General features: G+C 39.9%; 3 protein-coding genes across 6 annotated transcripts in view; 2 read left to right on the forward strand and 1 right to left on the reverse strand.

The window, feature by feature from the left end:
* Positions 1 to 1158: 1158 nt before the first annotated feature.
* Positions 1159 to 11824, forward strand: serpinb1l3 (serpin peptidase inhibitor, clade B (ovalbumin), member 1, like 3). The gene is made up of 20 exons (XM_077509713.1): positions 1159 to 1336; positions 1785 to 1966; positions 2188 to 2337; positions 2721 to 2861; positions 3210 to 3327; positions 3628 to 3764; positions 3871 to 3948; positions 4126 to 4215; positions 4308 to 4491; positions 4705 to 4939; positions 5817 to 5821; positions 6337 to 6518; positions 7637 to 7717; positions 8176 to 8316; positions 9305 to 9422; positions 9511 to 9653; positions 10557 to 10634; positions 10713 to 10802; positions 10873 to 11053; positions 11130 to 11824. Exons 1-20 carry the CDS (start codon positions 1174 to 1176, stop codon positions 11354 to 11356), a joined length of 2724 nt encoding a protein of 907 aa, XP_077365839.1. The 5' UTR covers positions 1159 to 1173; the 3' UTR covers positions 11357 to 11824.
* A 138-nt stretch (positions 11825 to 11962) lies between these two features.
* pigm (phosphatidylinositol glycan anchor biosynthesis, class M) lies at positions 11963 to 14535 on the forward strand. Of its 2 annotated transcripts, none has more exons than XM_077508263.1 (8): positions 11963 to 12419; positions 12621 to 12794; positions 13032 to 13152; positions 13279 to 13522; positions 13625 to 13728; positions 13834 to 13988; positions 14098 to 14246; positions 14347 to 14535. In XM_077508263.1, the coding sequence occupies exons 1-8, from the start codon at positions 12249 to 12251 to the stop codon at positions 14432 to 14434; spliced, it is 1206 nt and encodes a 401-aa protein (XP_077364389.1). In that variant the 5' UTR covers positions 11963 to 12248; the 3' UTR covers positions 14435 to 14535. The 2 variants fall into 2 exon arrangements, with proteins under 2 accessions (XP_077364389.1, XP_077364388.1); XM_077508262.1 differs by having other exon boundaries at positions 14098 to 14199.
* A 1385-nt stretch (positions 14536 to 15920) lies between these two features.
* ahrra (aryl-hydrocarbon receptor repressor a) overlaps positions 15921 to 26113 on the reverse strand; it is a 61187-nt gene continuing 50994 nt past the window's right edge. For all 3 annotated transcript variants that reach the window (XM_077509444.1, XM_077509443.1, XM_077509442.1), the window contains 5 exons: positions 25759 to 25848; positions 22805 to 22949; positions 21930 to 22063; positions 19716 to 19915; positions 15921 to 19251 (listed from right to left, as the gene is read on the reverse strand). In XM_077509444.1, coding sequence (XP_077365570.1) covers positions 18150 to 19251; positions 19716 to 19915; positions 21930 to 22063; positions 22805 to 22949; positions 25759 to 25848 — 1671 coding nt within the window. In that variant the 3' untranslated portion in view covers positions 15921 to 18149. The remainder of the gene's footprint in view (positions 19252 to 19715; positions 19916 to 21929; positions 22064 to 22804; positions 22950 to 25758; positions 25849 to 26113) is intronic.

The raw sequence follows: 26113 nt of genomic DNA on the forward strand, positions 1-26113 counted from the left end.
ATGTCACCGAGGACTTTGATGACTTTTTCTTCCCACACTCCATTGCAGTGAAAAAATGTTAAAGTTGGCAACAGGCAAATAACCACAAAATTAATTTGACAAACGAGGTGTGTCAAGTTCTAGGACTGGTGTCACAAAAGATATGTTTTAAACACGAACTGCAAATTGACATGCTGTCTCCTTTAGTGTGTGAGAGCAGATGCAAAGACGACACTCCAGCAAACTGCCGCAACTTCTAAAAAAGGTGCAACAACTGCAGCATTTGTAGAGATGAGCAGTTTACAGTTGGATGACAGCCATGCCTTCATTTCACCCAGGCAGGTGTTGAGAGATGTTGTTGAGGCTGAGGAGGATGATGTAATGCAAAGTATTACACGTATGTGACACGTTCCTCCATTTACAGATCCTGGGACACACCCAAGGTGAGAATCGCGTCCATGCGCACTTTCAGCAACTTTTGACCGAATTCAACAAGACAAATGCTGGGTATGACCTCAGCGTATGTCAACAGGTTGTATGGGGAGCAAACCTACAAGTTTAAAATGGTGTGTGTTCTGATTATTATGGACTGGAGAAAGAATACTTTTAAATAAAAGGTTGAATTTGTCTATAATAGTACAAAAATAAGTTGGACAACATTTACAGTCTCTAATTGAAACAAAGTAAACTCCTTTAAATAAATGTTGATGCGTAAAATGCTGAAGTGTTGCTTTTAATTGCAAGCTTTAGTGTCATAGCAATTGACTGTATATGTTGTAAGTCTAAGTATGTCTAAGTAGGCCGATACATGTCCACTTGTTTCTCTGACAGTAAGCACATACAACCGGAAAAACATTGTTTCATGAGCTTTGCTACCTAGACTTTACATTACGTGCATGATCTGATTTCATATCTAAAACATTAACGATAAATTCATTAACATTCACCAGGTAAAATCAAGAACGTGATCGGCAATCTGGAAGACGACACCAAGATGGTGCTGGTCAACGCCATCTATTTCAAAGGAAAATGGAACCGACAGTTCAACAAAGCTTCCTCTCGTGAAGTAAAGCATTATGGCTCCAACTGTTTTATTTGCTTAGTTTGTGCACTTTACAATTTATAAACCTTATTTATTTCTACTTGTTGGCTAGACCTTTCCTGCTTAATGTTTTTGGCTAAAAAGGACGGGCCATGGGTTTGCCTGTGGAACAGACCAAACCCATTCCACTGCTGGGTGTGAATCAACGTTCTTGGGAAATAACTGAACTCAGGGTGTGGCAGTTGTGTATAATTGCAGCAAATAGTGTCAGTCACAACAAGTTTTGCTTGTTGACTTGTTGTCTTGAGGCAGACTCTGTAAGTACAGCATTTCGTCTTTTAAAATATACAAATGTAAATAATTTATAGATCAAATGTAATGCAACATATTTGGATTGATCAACTGATAAGTTTAGTTTCGTCTTCGTTTATTCAAAGAGAACCAGCGAATAGAATTTAAATCATTCAAACCTTGCAATGTTTTCACATCATTGTCCCTTCAATATTCACGGCGAGCAGGGTGCAATTGTTGTATAGCTGCATTACATCAAGTGCAAGAATAAATTAAAATCCAGTGATTAAAAGGGGAAGTCAATTCAAAAATTGTCTGTGCAATAATATATTCCATGTGCTCCCATGTCTAAAAATGGCATTCGGATTAATGTTGTGTTTGAGACATATTTTATGCACGGGGTGGCCAGAATGTAAAAACAATGGCTTTGTGTCATTCTGTGAAATCGTGCTCTTTCTTGTCTTTCTATCAGACGCAATGGCAACACCAAACCCCACAAACGAAGCCAACACGATGTTCTTCTTGGCTTTGTTTAAAAAGCTGAGTGAGGAGAACACGGCGGCAAACATCTTCTTCTCCCCCGTGAGCATTTCCTCAGCCCTGGCCATGGTGATGCTGGGGGCCAGGGGTAACACAGCCACGCAAATGTCAGAGGTAATACAGTTGTGCAAAGCAACAATTCATATCAGGTAACATGTTGATACAGGCACACATTCAAAATAGAACCGAATACATTCCAATCAGTGTGGGTAATGAGTTGTATTGCAACATAAAATCAACAAGTTGTGAACTCTAATATGTGCAGTTTGAAAGTCTAAATGAGGGAATGGAAACCTAACTCATGTCAGTTGCAACTACTCTGATTCTGCCTACAGGTCCTCTGCTTCACAAAGGCCACGCAACCAACGGAGGAAGAACAAGAACAGATGATGATGCAGTCTCCAATGAAAATGCAAATGAGGACGCGGCAACAGATGCAGTGGCAGCTACGACAGTCCAGCAAGCTGCCGCCATATCTAACAAAGGTGCAATATGCAACAACTACAGCATTCGTTATCTGACACACACAATTGCCTGAGAAAAGCCCACTAGCTCAATGCTAACACAATATAAAAACATAATGGACAAGCTAAAGAATACTGTACATCAATGTTGATTGAAGCAATTGATTTAAAGACAAACTTTCTCAGCAGAAAGTATAACAATACTGACATGCACATATTCATCATCTGTGAAAAACCACTAGTAGATGTGAAACTGTGTGTGACTCTATCGCTGTATTATACTGACCCCTGGTGGCCAATGCGTAGACGCCAGAATAAGCGCAATGTGGGGTGGGACGGATTGCCAAGGTTATACAGAGTTTCACAGCATGACAGATATTTAATTTTCCTCTATTTGTCCACAGGTTCTATACGGCGGCGAAGGTAAGGATGACGTCCACGCCCACTTTCAGCAACTTATGATCGAATTCAACAAGACAAAGACTGGGTATGCCCTCAGCATTGCCAACAGGCTGTATGGCGAGAAAACCTACATGTTTGATGAGGTGTGTGTTCTGGTTATAATCATTTGAAGAAATAATTAGTTATAATAGTTAATTAATACTTTAATAACAACTACTGGTGAGCGCCCACGACCCCCCAAAAATGCAAATCACTTATGATAGCAGGCAGAAACTAAGCAAAAAAAACAAACATCCAAACAAACAAAAAAGCTAAATGATTAATTTGTTGGATAATACTATAAAAGTTTAATTGCAACACGTTCACTTGCTAATTGAAACACAAAGGAAACTGCTTCAAACAAATAAATATTGATTGTGAAAATAAAATTATGTTCAGAATTCATCATTTACTGCCACAATTGCAATCTTTCACATTATCGTGCTTTCCAGGGCTACCTTACGGAAACCAGGAAGTACTACCATGCTGAATTGGAGACTGTAGATTTCAGGACTAATTCAGAGGCGGCCAAGGTCAAAATTAACAGCTGGGTGGAAGAGAAAACACAAGGTGTGGTGCTCTCATTTGAATTTGCATTTCATTGATTGTCAAGCAGGCACAGGTATGAATGAGTCTTTGTTTTTTTGTTTTTTTGATTTGATTTTTTTTTTTAAATAAAATGTGCAGTGGTGGTAATAATGTGGATATCCATTTGTTGGGCAGTATGACTCGAAGGGAGCCATTTTATTTCATTTGTCACATTGTTCATGCACTTTTCTGTTTGTACGTCTTTGACATTACATACTGGATATGTATCAAGATCTCATATCTAAAACCTAATGAGAAATGTCAGTAACATTCATTCGCCAGGTAAAATCAAGGACCTGATCAAAAAGCTAAAAAGCAGCACCAAGATGGTGCTGGTCAATGCCATCTATTTCAAAGGCATATGGAATCAAGAGTTTGATGAAAAGTTGACTCGTGAAGCTCAGTTTCGAATCAATAAGGTAAAGTTTATAACTATGAGGAATATGAATTTGCTTGCTGAGCTGTACACTTTCCCCTCTCACCATGTTGATATGTTTACTGTACTTTTTTTCATTTTGACTTTAGAATGACACTAAGAAAGTGATGATGATGTACCAGAAGAGTAAATTCAACTACATCGCAATCCCTGAGTTAAACTGCCAGGTAATAAAAACAACCTTTAATGCTTGTGATCATCCAGCTTCCACACCAATATTGATGAAACCAATAAAATCAAATACCCATCAACTTAATCAAATTGGAGAACAAGAACAATGTCTTCGTAGAAGGGAATGTCAATGTGTGTGTGTTTTTTATGAAAATGTAATAATTTTTGGACAGGGTCTAGAGCTGCCTTATGAAGGGAAAGATGTCAGCATGTTCATCTTCCTGCCCAATGAAATAGAGGATAATACAACAGGCTTGGAGAAGGTAAAACAGCTTACATATTTAATGAGATTAAAAAAAAACATGCACAATATTAAACAAGCTATTATTTCATTTGATATTTGTCACCTCGATAGTTGGAGCGGGAACTCACTCATGAGAAAATTATGAAGTGGACAAATCCAAAGAATATGGAGCTTGACGTGAAGGTTGATGTGGGCCTTCCTCGATTCAAGATGGAGGTCCGTTACGAATTAGAGGATGTCCTGGTCAGCATGGGCATGGTGGATGCTTTTGATGAAAATACAAGTGACTTATCTGGTAAGAAGGCCATGTCCATGAACCATTTCTGATGCATCTTTTCTGGAACTCAACAGACAAGTTATACATCTAACATCATCCTTTTTGCATCTACAGTATGTAAAAAGTGGGCAATAAATAAATAAATACAAAAAAACAATGCTGCTGTAGTACAAACACAAATAATTACTATTGAATACCATATGTAGACATATTTTGGGGTTTTTGTTTTAGGCATGTCTCCTGCCAATGACCTGGCAGTGTCACAAGTCATCCATAAGGCGTTTGTGGAGGTAAATGAGGAGGGGACGGAGGCCGCCGCAGCCACTGCTGTCATTGTTGTGGAACGCACCTCAGTGGGGGTATCTAAAGTCCCCAAAGTCTTCATCGCTGACCGCCCCTTCTTTTTCTTCATCCAACATAACCCGTCCACTACAATCTTGTTTGCTGGGCAATACACCACCCCCGAGTGAGCTTGTATGGTGCATTTCTGCAATGAATTCATTTAACAGAACTTTAGCTATCTTATTTCATCATTTAATTCCCCTCACATGAAACTAAAGTATCTCTTTATCTATCTATTTGGGGAAGAGGCAATCATCGATCATTAATAACAAAGTGGAAATTTATCTGGGATTTTTTTTTTCTGGCGGTTTTATGTTTTGCTCTGTGGTAGCATGACAAGTTGAATAAATATTGACAGTGTGTGCAGCTTCTATATCACATATGTGTCTGTTGAGTTATTGTATGCACTAAAATGTTGTTCGCAACATTTCACAAGCAATTCAGTAATATATATTAAATCAATAGAGAATATGGCAAGTGATCTGCATTTGATGTTTGTACATCGATTCAAAATGCATTGTGTTTACTGTATACGGTTCACACTTATTTCATAGCTTCTTAAAACAAATTAATTGGAAATACAGTAGATAAATTGCAAAAGTCAAACGTTTGTTAGTGTCTAACAAAAATATCAACAACAAGCGAATGTGTATTTTTTTTCACAAAATTAATTTCAATGTGTGGATTTGGATGCCTGCGATTGGTTGGCAACCAGACCAGGGTGTCCCCCGCCGACTGCCTAAGGCCAGCTGAGATAGGCTCCAGCACCCCCCGCGACCCTTGTGAGCAAGAAGCGGTCAAGAAAATGGATGGAATAATGGATGGATTTGGATGCGGATTTATTTTCCCTTTCGGCTTCCGTGGAAATTACGTCATCAACGCGGAAGCTACTTCTCGGTGACAAGTTTCTGGGCGTGTCAAAAATATATTAAAAACAGAGTTTTGAGTTGACAGCCTCCGTTTTTTCGTTTGCTGACTACTTGTGCAAAAGCGTCTGTCAGTAGCGGTAAGTAATTCAACTCCGAACGAAAGGGTAATTTATTGACAGCGACCGTTCTATTATTGATATACTATTATTGATATACAGTGCAGTGATGTAGATTGAATTGTATACAGGAAGTTTGGGTATGGTTGATTTTCAACACATCAAAACGTAAGATACGGTGGTGCAGGTGTGGGAAAAAATATTACGTGACCACTGCAAAATCACCATGTCAAAAAATCAGGGATGCAAAGAAAGATGTTTTTTTTTCTGTAAGTCTTTGCATGATTGCGCAACAAGCAGCATTTGCCCCGAAGTTCCACCACTCCGCATTTTTTCCCCCTTTCTTTTCAATATGGTTTTAATTGTTCAAATTTTGCAGTCAACTCCTACCAACACAACTGTATTCAGCTATGGAAGAACTAATATGTGCTACCAGACTAGTCTATTGAGTGTGTGTAGATAAAGATTTAGAACTGAAATATTTCTATAACTGCCTATCTTCTGCACTTGTGTGTGTTTTTTTCTCTCTCCCCCAGACACGATGGCATCATCTAGCCCTCTCTCCGAGGCCAACACCAAGTTCTTTCTGGATTTACTGAACAAATTGAGCTACAATGACAAGACTGCGAATGTCTTCTTTTCCCCTCTTAGCATCTCTTCCGCCCTTGGCATGGTGATGCGGGGGTCGGGGGGCAACACTGAAAAACAGATGTCAGAGGTAGTGGGCACGCGCGCACACAAAAGCATGCACACGCTGTAATTTATGAATAATCACTTTGTTCTTCATTGTTTTTTGTTTTTTTTTAATTATGATATGATTATACTATTAAAGGAAGTATGGCGGTTTGCGAATGTGCTTGAAGTCATTACACTATTTCACAAAATTTTTTAATGGTAATTTTTTAAATTAATATTAGCATTGTATCCTCGCAGTGGTCCTTTTGGTTTGTATGGGTGTTAAATGATAGTATGACAAATATATGTAAAATTTCACTGTCAAAAAAAAAAAAAAAAGTCCCTTATTTCCTGATGTCATTTTTCACTATTGGCAAAAGCAGCCCTGCCCTTAAAGCAACAAGTTGGAATGTAGGTGAAACTTGATTCTGCAAACACCAAGTGTAATTTTACAAAAGGATCGCCAAAGTAAAGGCACACCCTGACAGGTCCGAGCTGCTGCATGCACTACATTTTATGCGCGTGCGTGTGCATGACCGCAAACTGTGTTCAAAACCCATTTGGCACTCAGCCAGTTGATAAGTTGCTGACGGTACAAGGGCAGAGGGCAAGGCGTGTATCAATGAGCATTTTGAAATGCACTCAGTCTCTGATAAACATGTTTTGCAAGCAAAAACATCTGGCACACAAAGACTTGACACATTTCATTTAAAAAATGTGTTATTATTTGTGGTTGCAGTTGCAAAACAGGGATGGGCACAGCAACAGATGATTTCAGAATGTGTAGTTATTTCTTTATTTAAAAAAAAAATAATGTATTTTTTTTAATTAATAATTAAAAATAATCTAAACTTGTGCGTCTGCGACGTTTGAGGTTAAAAAAAAAAACATTTTAACCAAATAAAGTAAAGGAAAAATGAATATTTTTGTGTTTTAATACTGAGCGAATATTGAAATTGTCAGCATAAAAAAAAACAAAAAAACTTTTATTATATATAACAGAATTATATGAAATAATTTGGGGAACTTGTAGTGTCAGGATAATAAACTTGTCTGGAGTAACTTCACACCTTGCACTTCTCTGCGGAAGGATCGGATTGCCATATCCTGCACACATCCTGATGTCTATCCCAATGAACAATACCACTTGCACCCCCCCAGGTTCTCCGTTTCACCGAGCAAACGCCTCAGCCACATTCAATGATGCAAATGCAGCAAGTCCAGACCATATCGCTGCCGAAGGTGGTAACATCCATAGCAACTCGACTATTGCAAGCATGAGGAACACTTTACTAACTGCTGGTCGGGGTGGTGTTGGTTGATGCTGGGCGAGGCCATAGAGAGAGAGACACACAAAGGCCTTCAAACTTTGGCCATCATTTTCTTTTATGGTTTCTTCCTGGTGTGGCTGCTGACAACGACATTTTGATAAGACAAATATTTCTGTAATAATATTTTTGTGAAATGCCAATTTCTTCTTAACTCACACAATACTTTCTAAAACATTCCACAAAGTACACGAGGGCTGAAATAACAGAAATAACATCTTGGTGGTGGCATAGCATGTGCTTGTATCTGTGTAAAAGTTTTCCATCAATAACCGTTGATTTAATTGTATTTGCAGGTCAGCATAGTTATTCATTGATTAAATCAACAATAAAGTCTGATTGCTCTAACCTATCACCCTGTTTGCTCCACAGTGTCTGCAGACCAGGGGCCAGGAGGATCGGGTTCACGCCGACTTTGCCAAACTGCTGGCTGCGCTCAACAAGCCAGACTCGCCGTATGCTCTCAGCATTGCCAACAGACTGTACGGGGAGCAGTCGTACCCGTTTGTTGAGGTTTGTGTCGCAGCACGCGGCGCATTCCAGAAGAAAGCAGCTTTTGTTTCTGCAAAGATGGGTGAAAGGGAGTGAGAGTCACAGATATGAGTCATAAAAGCTTTTGTGTGAATGAAGAATGAGGGAGGTGAAATCTACACAATCTGCCTTCATCTGATATAATAGGTGTATCAAAAATATTGCTTTTACAAAGATAATAAGCCTTCATTTTCATTAACACTGCCAACTTTGGCTAAAGCAGTGTGTCCAAACTATGGCCCGGGGTCTGCGGCATATACTAAAGATTATACAAACTACAAATATATTTGCTTTATTTTCTGTAGAACTTTTCTAAACATGCAAAGATGCAAATTAACTATTTACAATCATAGTAACGTTTCTCTACATAACACTATGGTGAGTTTTTACAAGCAAAAATGTTTTTCACAAGAATGATTCCCAAGTAGCTGCTTTAAAAAAATAGTCATCTTAGGACAGATTGTTCCAGTTTTGCTTCGGAATGTAGAGATTGGATTCGGGTCCTGTTCAGTGCGGTTCTTGACCACCCCAAAATCTTGTAAAATCTTAAGTATTTGCATTATAAAAAGCTGATCAGTTCGCAGTTTTGCAAAATATATTAGTGGTTTTTTTTGTTTGTTTTTTTACAATTTATAATTTATTATTATTATTACTACTACTACTACTACTACATATGGTATATATTTATAGTTTATAAACAAAATGCAATTGCTTGATTGACTGATTTTGGTGTAATTGACAACATGAATTAAAGTTTAAAAAAAAAAAAAAAAAAAGTTCTTCTGTATGTGCCCTTGGAGGAAAAAGCTTCGACACCCCTGTTCTACGGCATATAACACAAATTTGTGGGCCGCTCAAAAAATGGATGGTGGGCCACAAACAGCCTTAATTTGAACAACACTGCGCTCAGGCTACCGTCACAAAAATAAACATATTGTTAAACATAATTTTTTTTTATTGATGGTTTCAGGACTTTTTAAAAGACACAAGGACGCACTACAAAGCAGAGCTGGAGACTGTGGATTTTATCAGAAACTTTGAGGTAGCCCGGCTCAGCATCAACAAATGGGTTGAGAGCGAGACACAAGGTGGAATTAACACACAAGACACAATTTTCAACTTTTGGCTTCAAACCTCCACAATGTTTCAACTCTTGTCCTCTTTGTTGCTTACCAGGTAAAATTAAGGATGTGCTGGCCCGCGGTGTTTTGGACAGCTTGACCAGGCTGGTGCTGGTCAACGCCATCTACTTTAAAGGCAACTGGAACAAAAAATTCAAGGAGAGCGACACACGCGACGCTCAGTTTAGGCTTAACAAGGTAGCACTGCACCAACACATTCCGCAGAACAATGGAAACTTTTTAATATTGGTTTCCTTCCTGGTTTCCTGTTCATAATACACACCCAAAATGATAACTTTTTTCTTTGAATAGTCTGGCTCACATACAAGGACATGAACAGAATGTTCCCGCATCAAGTTGCAACTGAAAAAGTGGCTGAGTTTGGCTCAAACTCGTACAATTTCACATTGCTTAATTGCAGCCACGCCTACGTGGACAAACCACTCATTTAGCCTGTTGTAACTTAGAAATGATTCACAGATGGAAGAAAAATGAGAGTGAACTTTGCTCTGAGTTGTTTGAACTTGTCGTGAGCATGGCGTTGACACATGAGCAAAAAGGGCACTGATATTTAGTTGCCGTATTTACAAGGGAATATGTTATGTGTGACCTTACTACTAGTCTAAACATGACATTCTGATTTGTATTACATTTGTGGAATGAGAGTTAATGCAGCAAAATCCAGCCATCTCAGGGGGCGGCCATTTTGCCACTTACTGTCGACTGAAGATGACATCACAGTTGCTAAAGGTTCAGGCAACGACCAATCACGAATCACCTATTTTCTGAAGATGAGCTGTGATTGGTTGTTACCAGTGCAACTATGATGTCATTTTTACTCGGCAAGTGGCAAAATGGCCGCCTTCTTTTTTTTTTTTTCTTCGACTTATAACAACAGACATTGTGACATTTGGAACTTTTCTTGAAGACAAGAACAAAGAATTGCTATAATTTAATTTTATGTTTAGCCGAATTCTTTATTCACAAACGAAGACTTCTTAAATCGCCCCCCATCTTTGCTTTTTTTCTAACATATTATTGCTGAATTTATTCCACATAGTCACTTCATTTATGGTCTTCACTCATTGTTGTTATTTTTAGAATGCAACCAAACCAGTGAAGATGATGCACCAGAAAGCCAAATTCCACCTCGCCTTCATCCCTGAAATCAACTGCCAGGTACTACGATCTTTTTCCACCTGAACACAACACATTTCATACGACATGTAAAACATAAACAAACCTTCTGATGAGCAGATCTTGGAGATGCCTTACATAGGGAAGGAGCTCAGCATGCTCATCTTTCTACCCAATGACATAGAGGACAATTCCACTGGTCTGAGTAAGGTAAGACACAAATACACAACATTTTGTTTTGTGATACAGGAAAATTTTAGTTCAATTCTATTCAACACAGATCGAGAAGAATCTGAACTATAACAACTTTGTGGAGTGGACCCGTGCCGACAAGATGGATGAAATCGAGGTCCGGGTGGGCCTGCCCCGATTCAAGATGGAAGAGAACTACGACATGAAGAATGTCTTGATGAGCATGGGAATGGTGGACGCCTTCGACATGTCAAAGAGTGATTTTTCTGGTAGGAATTTTACCTGGAGGATCTCTCACAATTGTAATCATAATCGACAGTTCAATTGAATCCGTTATGTTTTCAGGCATGTCTCCCGCCAATGACCTGACATTGTCAAAAGTCATCCACAAGGCTTTCATCGAGGTGAACGAGGAGGGAACCGAGGCTGCCGCAGCTACTGCTGCCATCGTGATGTTGCGCTGCGCTCTGATAACGCCCACATTCATCGCTGACCACCCCTTCTTCTTCTTCATCCGGCATAACCCGACCCTGACTGTCCTTTTTGCTGGCCGATACTGCTCCCCTGTGTGAGCATTAAATTGCGTTGTTCATTACCAGCGGTGGTTACGCTTTTTATTGGGCTACTTACTTAGTCTGAACCGCTGCAGTAATCTCTGACTAAGCCTCCTATGTAATTCCGGGATGCTTCTACATTTATGCTCACTGCCACTTACTGTGGGAACATTCGCTTGTACGTGGGTACATGTTGGTGCTTCCAGTACTGTACTTTGTACAAGTTCTACATTCAACCTTACTACAAATGCTCGGAAAACAAACTTCATTGTTAAATCCTCATTGCTCCATTTATTGTATGAAACCAAAGAGAATCATAATATGATGATACATTGTGCATATTCCGATTAGGAATATACAGTTTCCAAAACAGTACAGTATGCAAAAATAAACCAAAGTCAATGTAGAAATACCAACAGCTCAGCTATTCTATATTATCTAAACGCATTATTTTATGTATGCAATAAAAGTGTTTTTAAACACAAATTACGTACTGTTGTCATTTACTTATTTTTTTAACCTTTAACAGTCTTTTTCTTAAATATTTGTACAGCACTTGCACTTGGAGTAAACAAAAAACAAAAGCGTCTCCCTTCTGCACACTTGGGGGCGCTATACAGCCAATGCGGCGGAATAAGGAATAATGACACTTCCGGTTTATTTCCGGAATTGAATGTTTTTGTTTTGTTTTTACAGGAACGCAATGCCTTTACACGATCAATAACAGGAGGCATACATTAATTAATCGTAAAAATTTAATGTTTTGGGGGGCTGGGGGTGAAATCGAGAATCAAAACAATGCAAACGTGACAGCAACTTTAAAAGACGCCATATCGGCCAACAGAAGCGGACTTGGATTATCGTAGCTAGCATATGCCAAAGTAGAAGTACTACTTTCTTTTTCGTAGCGATGGAGAGGCTAATATCCAAAGTGACAGAGAAGCATGTCCTCTTCACGGCTTCTTTCGCTATACGACTCGCCTTGGTCGCATATGGAGATTTCCACGACAGGACGATGGTAGTGAAGTTCACTGACATTGACTATCACGTCTTCACGGATGCTGCGAGATTCACGACTAAGGTAGCCTTAACTTCAGTCATAATTTTAGCTGGACATGTTACGTCAGTCTAACTATCATAATAGTTGTGTCTTCGCATTATAGATCCCATCCATCCCTTTCCTCAAACTTTAAAAGTTTAAAAGCAAACTGTCAACAATTTTAAAGCATTAGAAAGACATTACTACTGTTATCATTGTAATACATGATAAATGTGTTCCCAGGGCGAGTCCCCGTACAACAGATCAACCTATCGATACACGCCTCTACTTGCCTGGCTGCTCACTCCTAACATTTATATCCACATGGTGTTTGGCAAGCTTGTTTTCATCCTGTGTGACGTGCTGTCCGGACTGCTGATCTACAGAATCCTTTGCTTGCGAGGTCTTGGCTCTGAGGTGTGTACACTGATGCTTTTCATGCGGAAGAGGATTAGGAACATAACATAAGTGACTACACTTATGGTCAAATGAAAGCATTCATCACAAATGTGTTTTAGATCGGTAGTATTTCCAGTTTTACAACCTCACACGACAACACACTTTTTAAAAGTATGTTAGTGCTCGTCTTTAATGGGAGAATGTGTTTCTTATTTTGGCTGATTAAAAAAATAAATACAAAATTGTTTTGATTAGACGGCACGTCGCGTTTGTTCGCTGTGGCTCCTCAACCCCCTGCCAATGGGAGTTTCCAGCCGAGGGAATGCTGAGTCCATACTGGCCGCTTTGGTGCTCGGGACCCTTCTTTGTATAGAGGGTAAGTTTATGAAAAGATGATGTGGAAAATGGGTAGTTTTAAAGGTGATGAATCACATCACTTCTTTCTTACAAAAGTAATTGAAAAGCACAACTTTAACGAATACTTTTGCCTTCTGTTTCATAGGCCGGCGCATGACATGGGCAGCGCTGCTCTACGGCCTCTCTGTTCATATGAAGATCTACCCCATCACCTACGCGCTTCCTATCATACTGACTCTTCGCACGCCGCACATCAGAGGACAGGAAGATCGAAAAAATGGGAGGAGCATCATTCGCTTCTTGGGAAGCTTCCTCAACAAGGAATTGTTTTGGTTTGCAAGTGTGGCCGCAGGTCTTTTTTGCACCCTCACAGCAATTTTCTATTACATGTAAGAGCAATAATCAAATTGATGCACAGTATGTTGAAGTGTGATTCCACTTCCAGAGTTATAAATAATTGCAGCTTAAATACAGATGAATTTTTATTCCAGTTATGGTTGGACATTCCTTCACGAGACATACTTGTATCATCTAACCAGAAGAGATATTCGACATAACTTCTCTCCATACTTCTACATGCTCTACCTTACTGCAGGTAAGTAGAGAACAAATAAAGTTCACCTGAGGGTTAAAGTGCATTTTAGGTTCATCCTTTGAAAAGAATTACGGCATCGGCATTAGGCTGTCGTTTGTTTTGCAGACAGCAGGTGGAGCCAGTGGCTTGGACTGGCAGCTTTCCTGCCACAGTTGATCCTCATTCTGGTCACGTCATGGGCATTTCACCGTGACCTGACCTTCTGCTGTTTCCTACATACGGCGACCTTTGTCACTTTCAACAAAGTTTGCACATCGCAGGTATGGAGGTCAAAGTCAAGATGATACTTTTCGTCTCGACATTTTTTTTTATTTTATTCTAGTAGTAACTAAATCGTAATCGTTACAAACTTGCCCATTTTTTTGGTAGTACTTCCTGTGGTACCTGAGTTTACTTCCTCTGGTCATCCCTCATTTGAGTCTTTCACTGAAACAAGGAGTGGGACTGCTGCTCCTCTGGTTTGCTGGACAGGTGACAATCTTGATTTTAAAACACCAGAATTCCTCAATAACGGCTGTGTGAGTTTATTTACTCAACTTGAGAGACTGCCAACTTGTTATATTGATCATATTGCGTGTCAGTAACAAAAACATAACATTCCTATTTTCTCATCATCAGGGATTATGGTTGCTCCCGGCTTACTTCCTGGAGTTTGAGGGCTACAACACTTTTCTGTTCATCTGGCTGGCCGGTTTGCTCTTCCTGATTGTTAACTGCTTCATCTTGGTACAGCTCATCGTACACTACAGGCCAAAAGTGAACGTGAAGCCACTGAAGTTTGAATAAACCTCACAGGGATGCACAAGAGCTTTTCACCCCGATTGGACCTTCATTATGAAGACCGACAACAGTTTTTTTTGACATGCTTGTTTTCTCATATAAATTATGCTGTTTCAGAAAATCACAGAAATTATATGTGCACACATTTGCAGGGCACATAGTCAAATCATCTTGATTTATATATAGTAGTGACTCCTTAAAAGCACATATATGTTGCAAATTTTTTATTGATAAGGTTCAAACAAACTTTTAAACTGTCAGAATTCCAGACTCCGTTGGACACGCTCCATTTTATGCAATTCTAGGCTCAATGATATGCTTTATATGGCACAAAGTTAATCATGAACGTTTTGTTTTGTCATGGCCAAACTGCAATATACATTTTTTGTGTGTTTAATATAATCAAAATGTTGCCACATTCATTCTGTCACTTTGGAACTGGGAAAATTCCAGGAGATCTCTGCAATGCGCGACCTTGTCCAGTAGGCGGCAGCTTGTGTTTGAGGTTGGGCGTCTGACCTGATGTAACCTCTCTGATCGCGCCTTCAGGTAGAAAATTCCCACCAAGAACACCTCTTTACTTGCTCTTAAACCTGTCATGCAAAAGCCGTTGTGTGATGCATATATAAATAAGAGTCATTTTATTTAAAAAAAAAAAACATTTTGGTCTTTTATCATCTATTTAATAAATGCTGGTGCACCTAATGGAAGTGTCCAGTGAGTATGTGTGTGACTAACGGTCCTCATGCACAACCCATATTCGAATATTTGAACGAATAGTTGACCTTTCAACGTGACCCTGTCCTCCAGGGCATATTCATCAATCCTTTCATTTTAGTTCTGCATCCCACCGATGACCACATTCAAGAGTTCAATGCTCTCAATTGCTTTCATTGATCTGCGCACGTGGCGACAGATACTCTGTATTGTCTTCCGGCCACCATTCATTATTAATAGAGACACAAATCTGAAGGATGAGACCGCATTTCGTAGACTTGAAATATTCAAAAGGCACTAAATAGACAAGGACTGTATCTCGTTTGTTTCGAAAAAGGACATGATTGAATTAGTAGAATTGGAATTAAGGCATCAATGCAAGAGGTTTGCTGTTTATTGCATGTAAAACTGATGACATGAGTGACTTTAATGTAGTCCATAAATCCTGAGCCAATCTGACCTCTGTTGCTAACCAAAACAGCAGCACAAAAGCTTTTTTTTTTTTTTTTTTCCATTAAAGATAATCTGATTTCCAACTTTTTACGTGCAACACCCTACTCACTTGACTTTTCTATAATGTTTGTCCTCATTGTTACAAGTTGCAAATGTCTAAAAGAACAAGACGGCTGCCATGTTTTCCATAAAGAAAAGTCTTTTAATAGATAAGTCTCATTTGCAAAAAACACGTAGAAACATTGGAAGACTGCATATTTATTTACACCGTGTTCACTACTTTGCAGTTACCTACTCAATGACACAAGTAGGGCAGTTTTTTTGTTTTTGTTTTTTTAAACACAGTTATCAAAATGCTAGCAAGAAAAAGCCAAATGGATTTGCCATAGACAGAGAAAAGCCTTCAAACTGCAGCTTTTAAATTATACACCTTTTGCCTTACAATAAATACAAATCATCAAAACATTTCATGAAATGAACACACACATCGAGCAAGACAAATTCAATACAGTGACACAATGTACTCGTGTGTTGACTCGTTAAAAAAACAAAACAAAAAAGAAAAAAAAATTCAACTGAACTACTCTCAGTAGTGCAATTTTCAAAACCGACCACAGTAGCGACACCAAACTGAGGCTGTGACATTGAAGTAATTTGGTGCTTTTCGTTTAGTTGTGCAAAAACACGGATTTGTGAAGACCTCTGACTCAAGCACATCATTAACAGAAAAAAAAAAAAAAAAAAAAAGAAGTCATATCTGCAATGAAATGCTGGTCTCATAGTGAACACTAAACTGTACAACATAAGCCAACATAAGTTAATATATTTAACAATAATATTATTTCTAAGGTCAAGATGTTATTGTGCGCTTTGATAGAAGACTAAAATGTCAACAACAGACGAGATTCTCCTTCAGTTTTCTACTAACAAGTTAAAAAAAAACAAAAAAAACCTTTTGTTTACAATGTGCTCGTTTAACCCTTCGCCATTTTTTTGACACTCACGACGGCCATTTTGTTAACCATGAGTTTTGTTAACCAAGTGTAGTGAATAATACTTAAAGCTGCAACAGAATCACCACTTTGACATGTTTTGGTCAATTAACTGCAAACTGCATAGACTCAAGAATACTGTCAGGTTTCTGTAGAGGGGAGTCCATTCTGGGATGCTGGTACCCTTGGAAACTAAAAAAAATATAAATTATCAACATTTTTTGAGGATATGGATACTTTGACTTCTGCTAAAGAAAAACAAAAAAAATCTCAGAAACGTTTATATCTAGTAGAGAGCATATGTCACCATTTTGTTAATTTTAAGGTCACGCGATATACAAGGTCAATTTTAAGGTCAAATTACTAAAATATGATATCTGGAATCCTTGTTAAATACCCTTTCCAACAATACCTGAATTGTAAAGATTGACCAAGAAGATCCTGAGATACAAGGGTTCAAAGGAAGGTGGCCACGCCCCTTTTTGCCCCAAAATGCCAAATTTGGCGGGCCGTAGCTCCCAAACCCCTACTCCGATTGACCTAAAATTCGACATTTAGTGTTGTGCCATTATTATCAACAAGTACACCAAGTTTCATTAAAATCTAAATTGGCTTAATTGGTGATTGGATTTGGGCATGCTGAAGCTGCTCACCATTCGATACTGAAGTTGAACTCAATTTTATGGAACATTATTAGAAAATGTTGATAATGAAATTACTTTTGTTATCGCAGCTAAATTAATAACCTGGTAACTTTTAACTCATCAGTATGGGTATTATTATTTATTTATTTTTTTTTTTACCCATTATTGAATCAAAATCTTGACTCAACACGCTAAATCAAATCCTGGGTATAAATAATCAGCATTCGCTCACCCGAGTCATTCGAATGATTTTATGATAGCTACAGTAACACTGGTATGGATTAATTACATTTTCAGTTCTTTTCCATGGGAAGATGATCTAGATTTAAACAAGTCGACCAGCATCTTCGATAGAGGCTCCGCTGAATATTTTATTGGACCTATTCTCAAATGAGCCAACGTGTATTATGCACGCTGATGTATTTTGTTGCATAGAAACAATCCCAGTGTTTGTCATTTGTGGGCGATTTGTAGTTAAAGTGCTAAAACGTACAAAACTACCACTAAGGTCCAAAGATCTTCAAGCACATTCGGACAGCAAACAGAAGTGAGTCAGTGGCGGAGGTGAGTCGTCTGTTGAAAATTCAAATTGGCTGACAATATCACAGCAAAACAGGTGAGATAAATGGCGCGTTAGTCGACTCGTCGCTAAATCCAAAAGTGCTCGGAACGACAAAATTCATACATTTGATTCAGTTTTTGATTGTCACAACATTAACACGTAGAACCTGAGCCTGGCTTGTGTCCTCTTCGAATGGAAGAATGTTGACGTTCTGCATTTGATGCTGGTAAATGTGTCGGACAACACGGATACTGCACTACATTTTTTTTTTTTTTAGGGCATATAAACGTACGGGCTGGATTTGTGGTGCCCCGTGCTCACACATGGCATAATGTTCCTCGGGCCGACCATCATGGGCTGGCTCAGGTCATGGCCGCCCTCGGACCAGGGCGGCGAGTCCATGGGCTCCCTTTTGATGGAATGGATCAGCCCGTGACCTTTGAACTCGTAAGTGCCGTGCTTGTTGAAGTCCTGCTGCATGTAGGGCTTTTGAGGCTCCTGTTGGTAGACGTGAGAGTCGATGAGGTTAACCGATTGATTACTGCATTGCGAGTGAGCGAGTCTCTGAGGGCTGAACTGACTGTTGTCGCCGTTGCCGCCCAAGTCTTTGTCACATTTCAACAAGCGTCCGCCGTTGTTCACCGCATAGTTCGGATAGTTGTTGTACGGCGGGCTGATCCCCGCCTTGCCCCGTTGACAGGGCGAGTATTGCAGATCGTAGTAATCCGCCTCGGATTTGAGCTGGACGCCGGAGCTCTGCTCGTACAAGCCGTTACCATAGCGACGGTCCATCGCGTCCGGATCCCGGTGCGGCCAGGGTCGGCCGAAGGGATCGCAGCCGTTCTCCGAGTCGGAATCGTGCTCGATTTTAATGGGCGGCATCAAGTGGCCGTCGTAGCATTCGCCGTAGCCGTTCTCGCTCTTGACTAAATCCACGCAGTAAGCGTCCGGGTCCGCCGGAATCTGCAGGCTGCCGTAGAGTTTGGAGACAAACACCTCGCCGTTCCTGCTGCTGTGGCAGCTGGGGGAAAGGCGGTACGGCTTCCCGTATTGGCCGCTCTTGTTTAAGCGGTTCGTTGGGATGTAGCCAAGGCCTTGACCCGTTCGGAGGTGCGCCGAGTTCGGTCGCAGGGGCCAACCGCTCCCCAGGCCCGGACCGAGGCCCTTATGGGACGATATGGACGACTTGCAGAAGTTGAGGGGCTCTTCCTGGTTGTAGTAGCCGTCGGGGCGGAACTTGAGGTTATCTTTGGTGAGTGGGGTCCAGGGTGTGTGGTGGCCCCTCTGGGTGCCGCCAGGGGTTGGACAGGAGAGGAGGAGTGGGTCCGCTACGTCGCCACTGAAGGAGTGCCTTCGGAGGTGTTCCCCTCGTTCTCTGGAAGACACAACAGCGTGAAAAATGAGATGAGGGGAAAATCCAAGCAGGGTTTTGTAAAATATAATTTTCTGCCCTTGGAACCGAAAGAAAATCGCTACGGCAAGATAATACAAATATCTTGTGTGGCCTTGAAAAATGCGACTTGGTGAGACTCTCAACTAATACATGACTCAAAGGACAAATATTGAGATTCGAGTTCACATAAGTTGAAGGGAGAGTCGCTCAAAACGTGACTCATCTTTTCCAGGATTCGTGTCTGAAAATTGAAAACAGAATAAACATCCACAACCACAAGATCAATGACGGCCAGACGCGAATGTTTATGGACTAATGCAGTACAATCTCCAAACACATCTATTCATTTTAGAATGTGAAACTGGAGCACCCACATTAAGATAATCATTGGGCACATTAACGATGCAGCGTGAATCGGTACAAATGCACACTGGGGTCACTCTTACCCGTGCTCCGAGATGATCCCTCCTCCGCTCTTGTTCTTTCCTCGCATTAACATGTTCTTCATTTTCATCTCGGTAATGGAGGGCAGCAAAAGGGGTACGGCTATGCAGAAGAGAGCCAGCTGGGGAGGAAGCGGGGCCCCGGAGGCCGACTTCTTTTTCTGGCCTTGGAGAAACTTCAGCCGACCCTGAAACTGCATTGTCTGGGGACAGGAGACAGGAAGGATTTTGTGGTTTGAACATCAGAGAGCATCAAAAGGCGATACTTTTAGGCAGGTCTATGATTATGTGCTTCTTTCGCATTGATCGTCATTATGAGGGCGGCAGTGTCTCGGTTTGTGAGGACTGGAGGTTCAAAATAAAATGGAAATTGGGATGATTGCTTTCCAGGTTCAAATTAATGGCAGCACAGACCTTTCAAGTTTTTTTTGTTTTTTTTTTGGCTATTAAAGGAATGCTCCTATTCTGTTACTGGATCCAGTTAGTTTGTTTGTTGTCTTCCTTCATGAAGGCCAGACCAAAGAAAAATCGGAAGAACCCATTAAAATGGTGTAAATCCAGATATGGTTCCGTCCAAATCATTCCGCATTCTCCATGTACCAGAAAGGAGCCTACTTACTGTTAGTGACTAGTCAAAATAAGAGTGACAAACACATCATCACATGGGACATAATCATCAAAAGGAACGTAGCAACTGACAACTTCATCATCATAAAGGACAGAGGAACCGCATAGTAACGGCATAAGCATAAATGGACAAAAAAGGAGTGATAGACAAAAAAAAAAGTGACAAAGACATCCTCATCAAAAAGTACATAGCAACTGCATAGAAACTGACAACTTCATCCTCACAAGGAACATAGCGATGCATAGCAATTAAATCCTCATAAGGGACATAGCAACCGCATAGCTACTGCATTAGAGTGACAAAATAAGAGTCACAAGCATCGTCAAAAAGGACATAGCAACTGCATATCAACTGTATAAGAGTGACTGGACAAAATAAGAGTGACAAAGAAAATAAAAGTGACAAAGACATCCTCATCAAAAGGGACATAACTGCATTGCAACTGACAACATTCTCACAAGGAACATAGTAGATGCATAGCAATTAACATAATCATAAGGGACAACTGCATAGCAACTGCATAAGAGCGACTAGACCAAATAAGAGTGACAAAGACAATAAGTGACAAACATCATAAGGGACATAATCATCAAAAGGGACATAGCAACTGCATAGCAACTGCCAACTTCATCATCCCAAGGAACATAGAAAATGCATAGCAACTACATAAGAGTGACTGGACAAAATAAGACTCACAAACATCATCATTAAGGACAATCGCATTTGCATAGCAACTACATAAGAGTGACAAACATGCTCCTCATAAGGCACATGTTACAAGACCATAACACAATGACCCTACTTACAAACTGACACATGGACAAAATTGCTCAATCTCATCCCAGATTAAAATAAATAAATGGTTTGTTTATTTTTAAATCACAAGGGAAACGTTTCACCTCCCAATCTTTGCGAGTAGAAACTCAGGCTTTGAGCTGCGCTCCAATACTACTTCTTTTTTTTTCTTTTTTTCCAAACAGGAGGTTAGCAATTTCCAACTTTCCAGTTTTCTGGAATTCATTTTGAGATGTTCCAGTCTGTATCAACATGGTGGATCAGTCAACCAGTCAGACTGGACGGACCATCCGCAGAGCTGACCGCCACACTGGCTCGAGTCAACCACGGTTGGGAATACAATTCATTCTCAAGTCTCGTGATGATTGATCATGCTCGACTCTTTTGTGTCCTTGCTGCAATTATTTGGACTGATGAGGAAAACATTCGTAAACATTGGCTCACCATTGGGCTTCCAGTACAGAAAATTGCCATATAGAGTTTCCGTTGTGTGCCAACGTCAGCCAGAATGGAATTGGTAAACTCTGCTGACCCTGATAAAAAATGGTCTTAAGCCATATTCTGCTTGGTTGTTTACACTGCGTCTCCATTTCGAGGCCGTCAGATATGAACCGGCATCTTTATTAGGAAGCCATCGCTGTGTTCACCAAATTATCTTAAAATGCTTCGCACCCCGATGCTGCACATGCATCATATTATTTTTATTGACCTGAATCTCCTCCAAGATCATATTTATGACTCGGTTTGCAAGTTACCGTTTCAGTATAGCAGGCGCGGCGTTTCGTGTCACTCACCAGGAATCCAGATGTGCTGTCCAACAGACACCGGACCCTCGCTATGAAACATCTGTTGAGAAAGCAGGAGAGCTCGGGAGGAATGCCCCCCGCCTCTGGGGAGTGGAACAGGCTGCTCACCACAAACTCGTCACCTTTAAAATGCAAAACCAGAGTGTGCCGTGATTTCATTTGTAAAGGCACAAAAATGAGACGACCAAGAATAACAGAAATGGGCATGAATTTCATTGCGTTACAATGGGCAACAATCTGGAAATACCACAGCGTCTTCGGGCCAGATATATATATATATATATATATATATATATATATATATATATATATATATATATATATATATATATATACACATATATATATATTTAGAGTTTGGGGCAACATTACAAGAAAAAAACTAAAAAATTTGCCACTTTATAAAGTGGCAGATTTGCGAGAAAAAAACAACTTATGATGTGTAGTTCTAGTCTAATGTGAGGATTCTTAATTCTTAATTTAAACTTTACTCATTATACACGGCAGCTAGATCTGAATGATGGAGAGCAGCAGATTTGACACATCAATAGCTACTTGCACAAAAAAAATTACCAAATGTATGAATTTATAAAGAATAATTCTAGAAACATAAATGTACAAGTAAATATAAATTTTACCGAATTAAATGTTTGATCCTGTGGGTGTGGACTTTCGCAAAGCGAGGAGTTTTTTTTTCCTCACAAATTTACCATTTTATAAAGTCACAAAGTTGAGACTTTATAAAATGGCGAGTTTTTTTTTCTCTGAATATTGCTCCCACCATCTAAAAAAATATATTTATACGTGGCCCTAACACGGCATCATAAAAAATAAATGCTGTTGAGTCTGTTTCAATTACACACCAGTCCCTGCAGCGAGCTGGGCGTCCTGATGCGCTGATGCCCCCTGGTGTTGTGGAGGGCACATTGCCCAGTGGAGCTGGCTTCTGAACTCCTGCCGGTCATCTATGTGGATGTAGTCAAACACGTTCTGGTGCATCACATCAGTCTAGAGGGAAGAAAACATTGGCGGTGTATTATTCCATGACACTCCTTTAAATGAATTGATCGGAATTACAGTACTTGATGTGATGATGAAATTGTTTATATGCGGATGGTTAGGTGTTGTTTTGGTGGGAGGATTAGAGTCAGTGTCGCGGAGGTTACTCATCCGATGATGCCCAGAGTATTTTAACTCGCACTACACAAAAACAATCTGCAGCTTTTTTTTCGTTTTTTTTTTCCGGTACAGTAAGAGTTGAGGGCAGCTGCAGGGCCATCGAGGGCAGCTGTGTTTGTCAAACCTCGCGTGACAGACACCAGCTCCCGAACAGCAGTCCGCAGATGACCGCTCTCGTCCTTTTTTTTTTTTTTCCAGCAATTGCTTGGCTTTCTGTCATTCCCTGACATATTCCTCACTAGCATGTTCAACCTTCTCCTCTTCCCTCTCCGCCTCCTCCCTGCTCTCCCCCTCCATAATTTCCACACTGGTGGCACGCGAGGGCTTTTGATCGTCTGCCTCTGAAAATACAATCTGTTCCCAGCGTCCTCGGCGCGCGCCTCGTCCTGCGGTTTGGTGCCCTACCGGCAGTCCGGTAGACAACAGATGGATCGAGTGACTTTTGTTTATGTTTAAAAAAAAAGCGAGGAAAAGGAAGAGGAACGAAAAAAGGAAAAGAAGTGATACTTTCGCAGCCCTTCAAAGGAAAACTGCGGCTGTAACAAATACCATCAAAGGCCGTCGGAGGTTTCCTTGTCTTCTTTTGTGGTGCTACCATGTCTGTTTGGTCCCTGTGGTATATTAGGGATAAGTGTCCCCTCTGACTACAATTGCGGGCGCCGGATGACATGACATGTTGTCAAGGCAAAGCGATGGAACTTGAAAACAAAAAAATTGTTGTGAGAGAGTCTGTGGGAATGTTTTTGTTGACAGTGTCTGAAATACAACGCGATGGTCTGCGGGTACTTGAAAAGACTCATTGGATTTGTTGCAAGGAATAAACTGTTGACTGTCAACCACACATATGTCTCCCAATGGGGGGACCTGTTTGGGGGCTTCAACAACACTTGACAACTAGATTCAAGTTGTCATGTTGATGGTTTGTAAACCATAAACAGTGATTTCCTGCCTCTGATGATCATAAAAAGCTAAACTCTTTTTTTGGTACCACTTCACAACAAGGCTAGATTAGAGAGGAAATATAAACTGTCTCAATATTAATTATCCATCCATTACTGCTTGTGTCCATTAGGTTTGTGGGTGAGCTGCAGTCTATCCCAGCTGACAGAGTTTTGGCTACACCCTCGACCGGGGATGGGCAACTTAAATCACTGTCCTAACCCAGAAACAAAGGGTGCATAAAAAAAATTAACATTCAAAGACCAGTAAAACATTAAGTGCAAGAACTCTTTTTTTTTTTTTTTCAGAAAAATCATCACTCTCATAATTTTAATATTGAAGTACAGTATTATGTTAGTCCTACATATCGTTCCAAAGCCACAAAAGTAGATTTTGTTTTAAAATGATTATTTAAAAAAAAAAAATGTATTTGTTTTTACAAAAGTTATTATTATATATTAACTAATTTGCTCCCAAAACGTATGCATTCTATTTTAAATATTACAATGGTCCCAAAGACGTATTTATACATTGTTTAAGATTATTATTATTATTTTTTTTTTTTAATGCTAGAGCCAACAGAAAGCTTTATTGGTAGTAATTACAAAAACGGCCAGCAGGTGGCAGCAGAGTATAAGAGATCAACCAGGGCCATGTTGCAAAAAGCTCTTTTCCCAATTATTTGAAACAGATTTGTGAATAATGATGAAATGTATTATATGAGAGTATATAGTACATTTCGTCACCGTCCTGTGAAAAACACGTTTTTGTAATCTTTAAAAAAAAAAAAAAAATGTTTATTGGATGAAACTGAATGCAGACATTCCAAAAACATTAAAAAAAAAAGAAAAAAAGACAAGTGGAAACTAAAAGTTTCAAACTAAAAATTGAAATGTTTCCTAACCTCCGCGATGGGCACCGCTGACAGAAGCAGGTGGCTGCCACAGTTTTGTTGTCCCTCTTTTACACACACACGCGATATGATCATTTATTTTAGACCGATCTAATTTTTATTTCTATTCCAGGGCAGTGGATTATTTCCCATGTCTACTTGTAATCCATGTGGAAGCACTGTTGCAGACGAATTCCTATTGCAATGTGTCAATCTGTTGCGTTGTACGTGTGTGTACGTGGGAGCAAAATGGGGGGATTTAAAACAGTGAAAAGCACTTTGTTTGTGGTTAAAAAAAAAAAAAAGAGAGGCGGGATTTCAGCATTGCGAGGCCATGTTGTGTTGATATCATCCATAATTAATGACCGGCTTGATATGGCCACTGGAGAGGAAGGAAGTGAAACCATTGGTGACTTATCAACACACCAATAGACATTCACACTCACACACATACTACACACGTGCAGTTCAGGGTGAAACTGAGGTCTTCACCTTTATGTGGCCTCTTAGCCAAGAGTTGGTGGGTTCACTCTGCCCTCAAGATAGTTATCAGTATTTACGCTGGCTCATTAAGCAGGAGATGAAAAAGAGCAAAAGGGGATGCAGGGAAAAAAAGATTGACAAAAGAAAAAGGGGAAGGATGAACTTGCTGAGTCAGCCCGAGGAGCTGACCTCTGTCTGACACTTGGTTCGGAGTCAGATGAGAGTAAATCAGATGAACTTTATGCTCCGTGGACGGAGTACAATACGGTTCCATGCAACAGTCAAAAAAAAAAAGAAAAAGAAAAGAAAAAAAGTTCAACCCACCTGATGGAATCCCAGATAGTCCACAATAGTTGACGAGGCATAAAAGACCATTCCATCGCTGCTCACCACCAGGGCAAATCCTGTTAGAGACTACACACACAAACATAATCACAGTGCATTAGAATTCTTGTGCACACTGCTCATACCTCATTCTCATACATACACTAACATGTTCATGTTATATCAGGCTTTGCAAATAACCACAAAAGTGATTAAACAGAAAACAAATGACTAGTAGGTACACGTAAAGATAAAACACATTCGATTAGGTGTAAACTAGCATTGGAGGACATTTTCTGTACACCTCCACGCACAAAATACATTAACATGCACTTGAAAAATAACTAGCTAAAGT

Source organism: Festucalex cinctus, chromosome 20, assembly GCF_051991245.1.
Source record: "Festucalex cinctus isolate MCC-2025b chromosome 20, RoL_Fcin_1.0, whole genome shotgun sequence".
In the NCBI taxonomy this organism is placed as follows: Eukaryota; Metazoa; Chordata; class Actinopteri; order Syngnathiformes; family Syngnathidae; genus Festucalex; species Festucalex cinctus.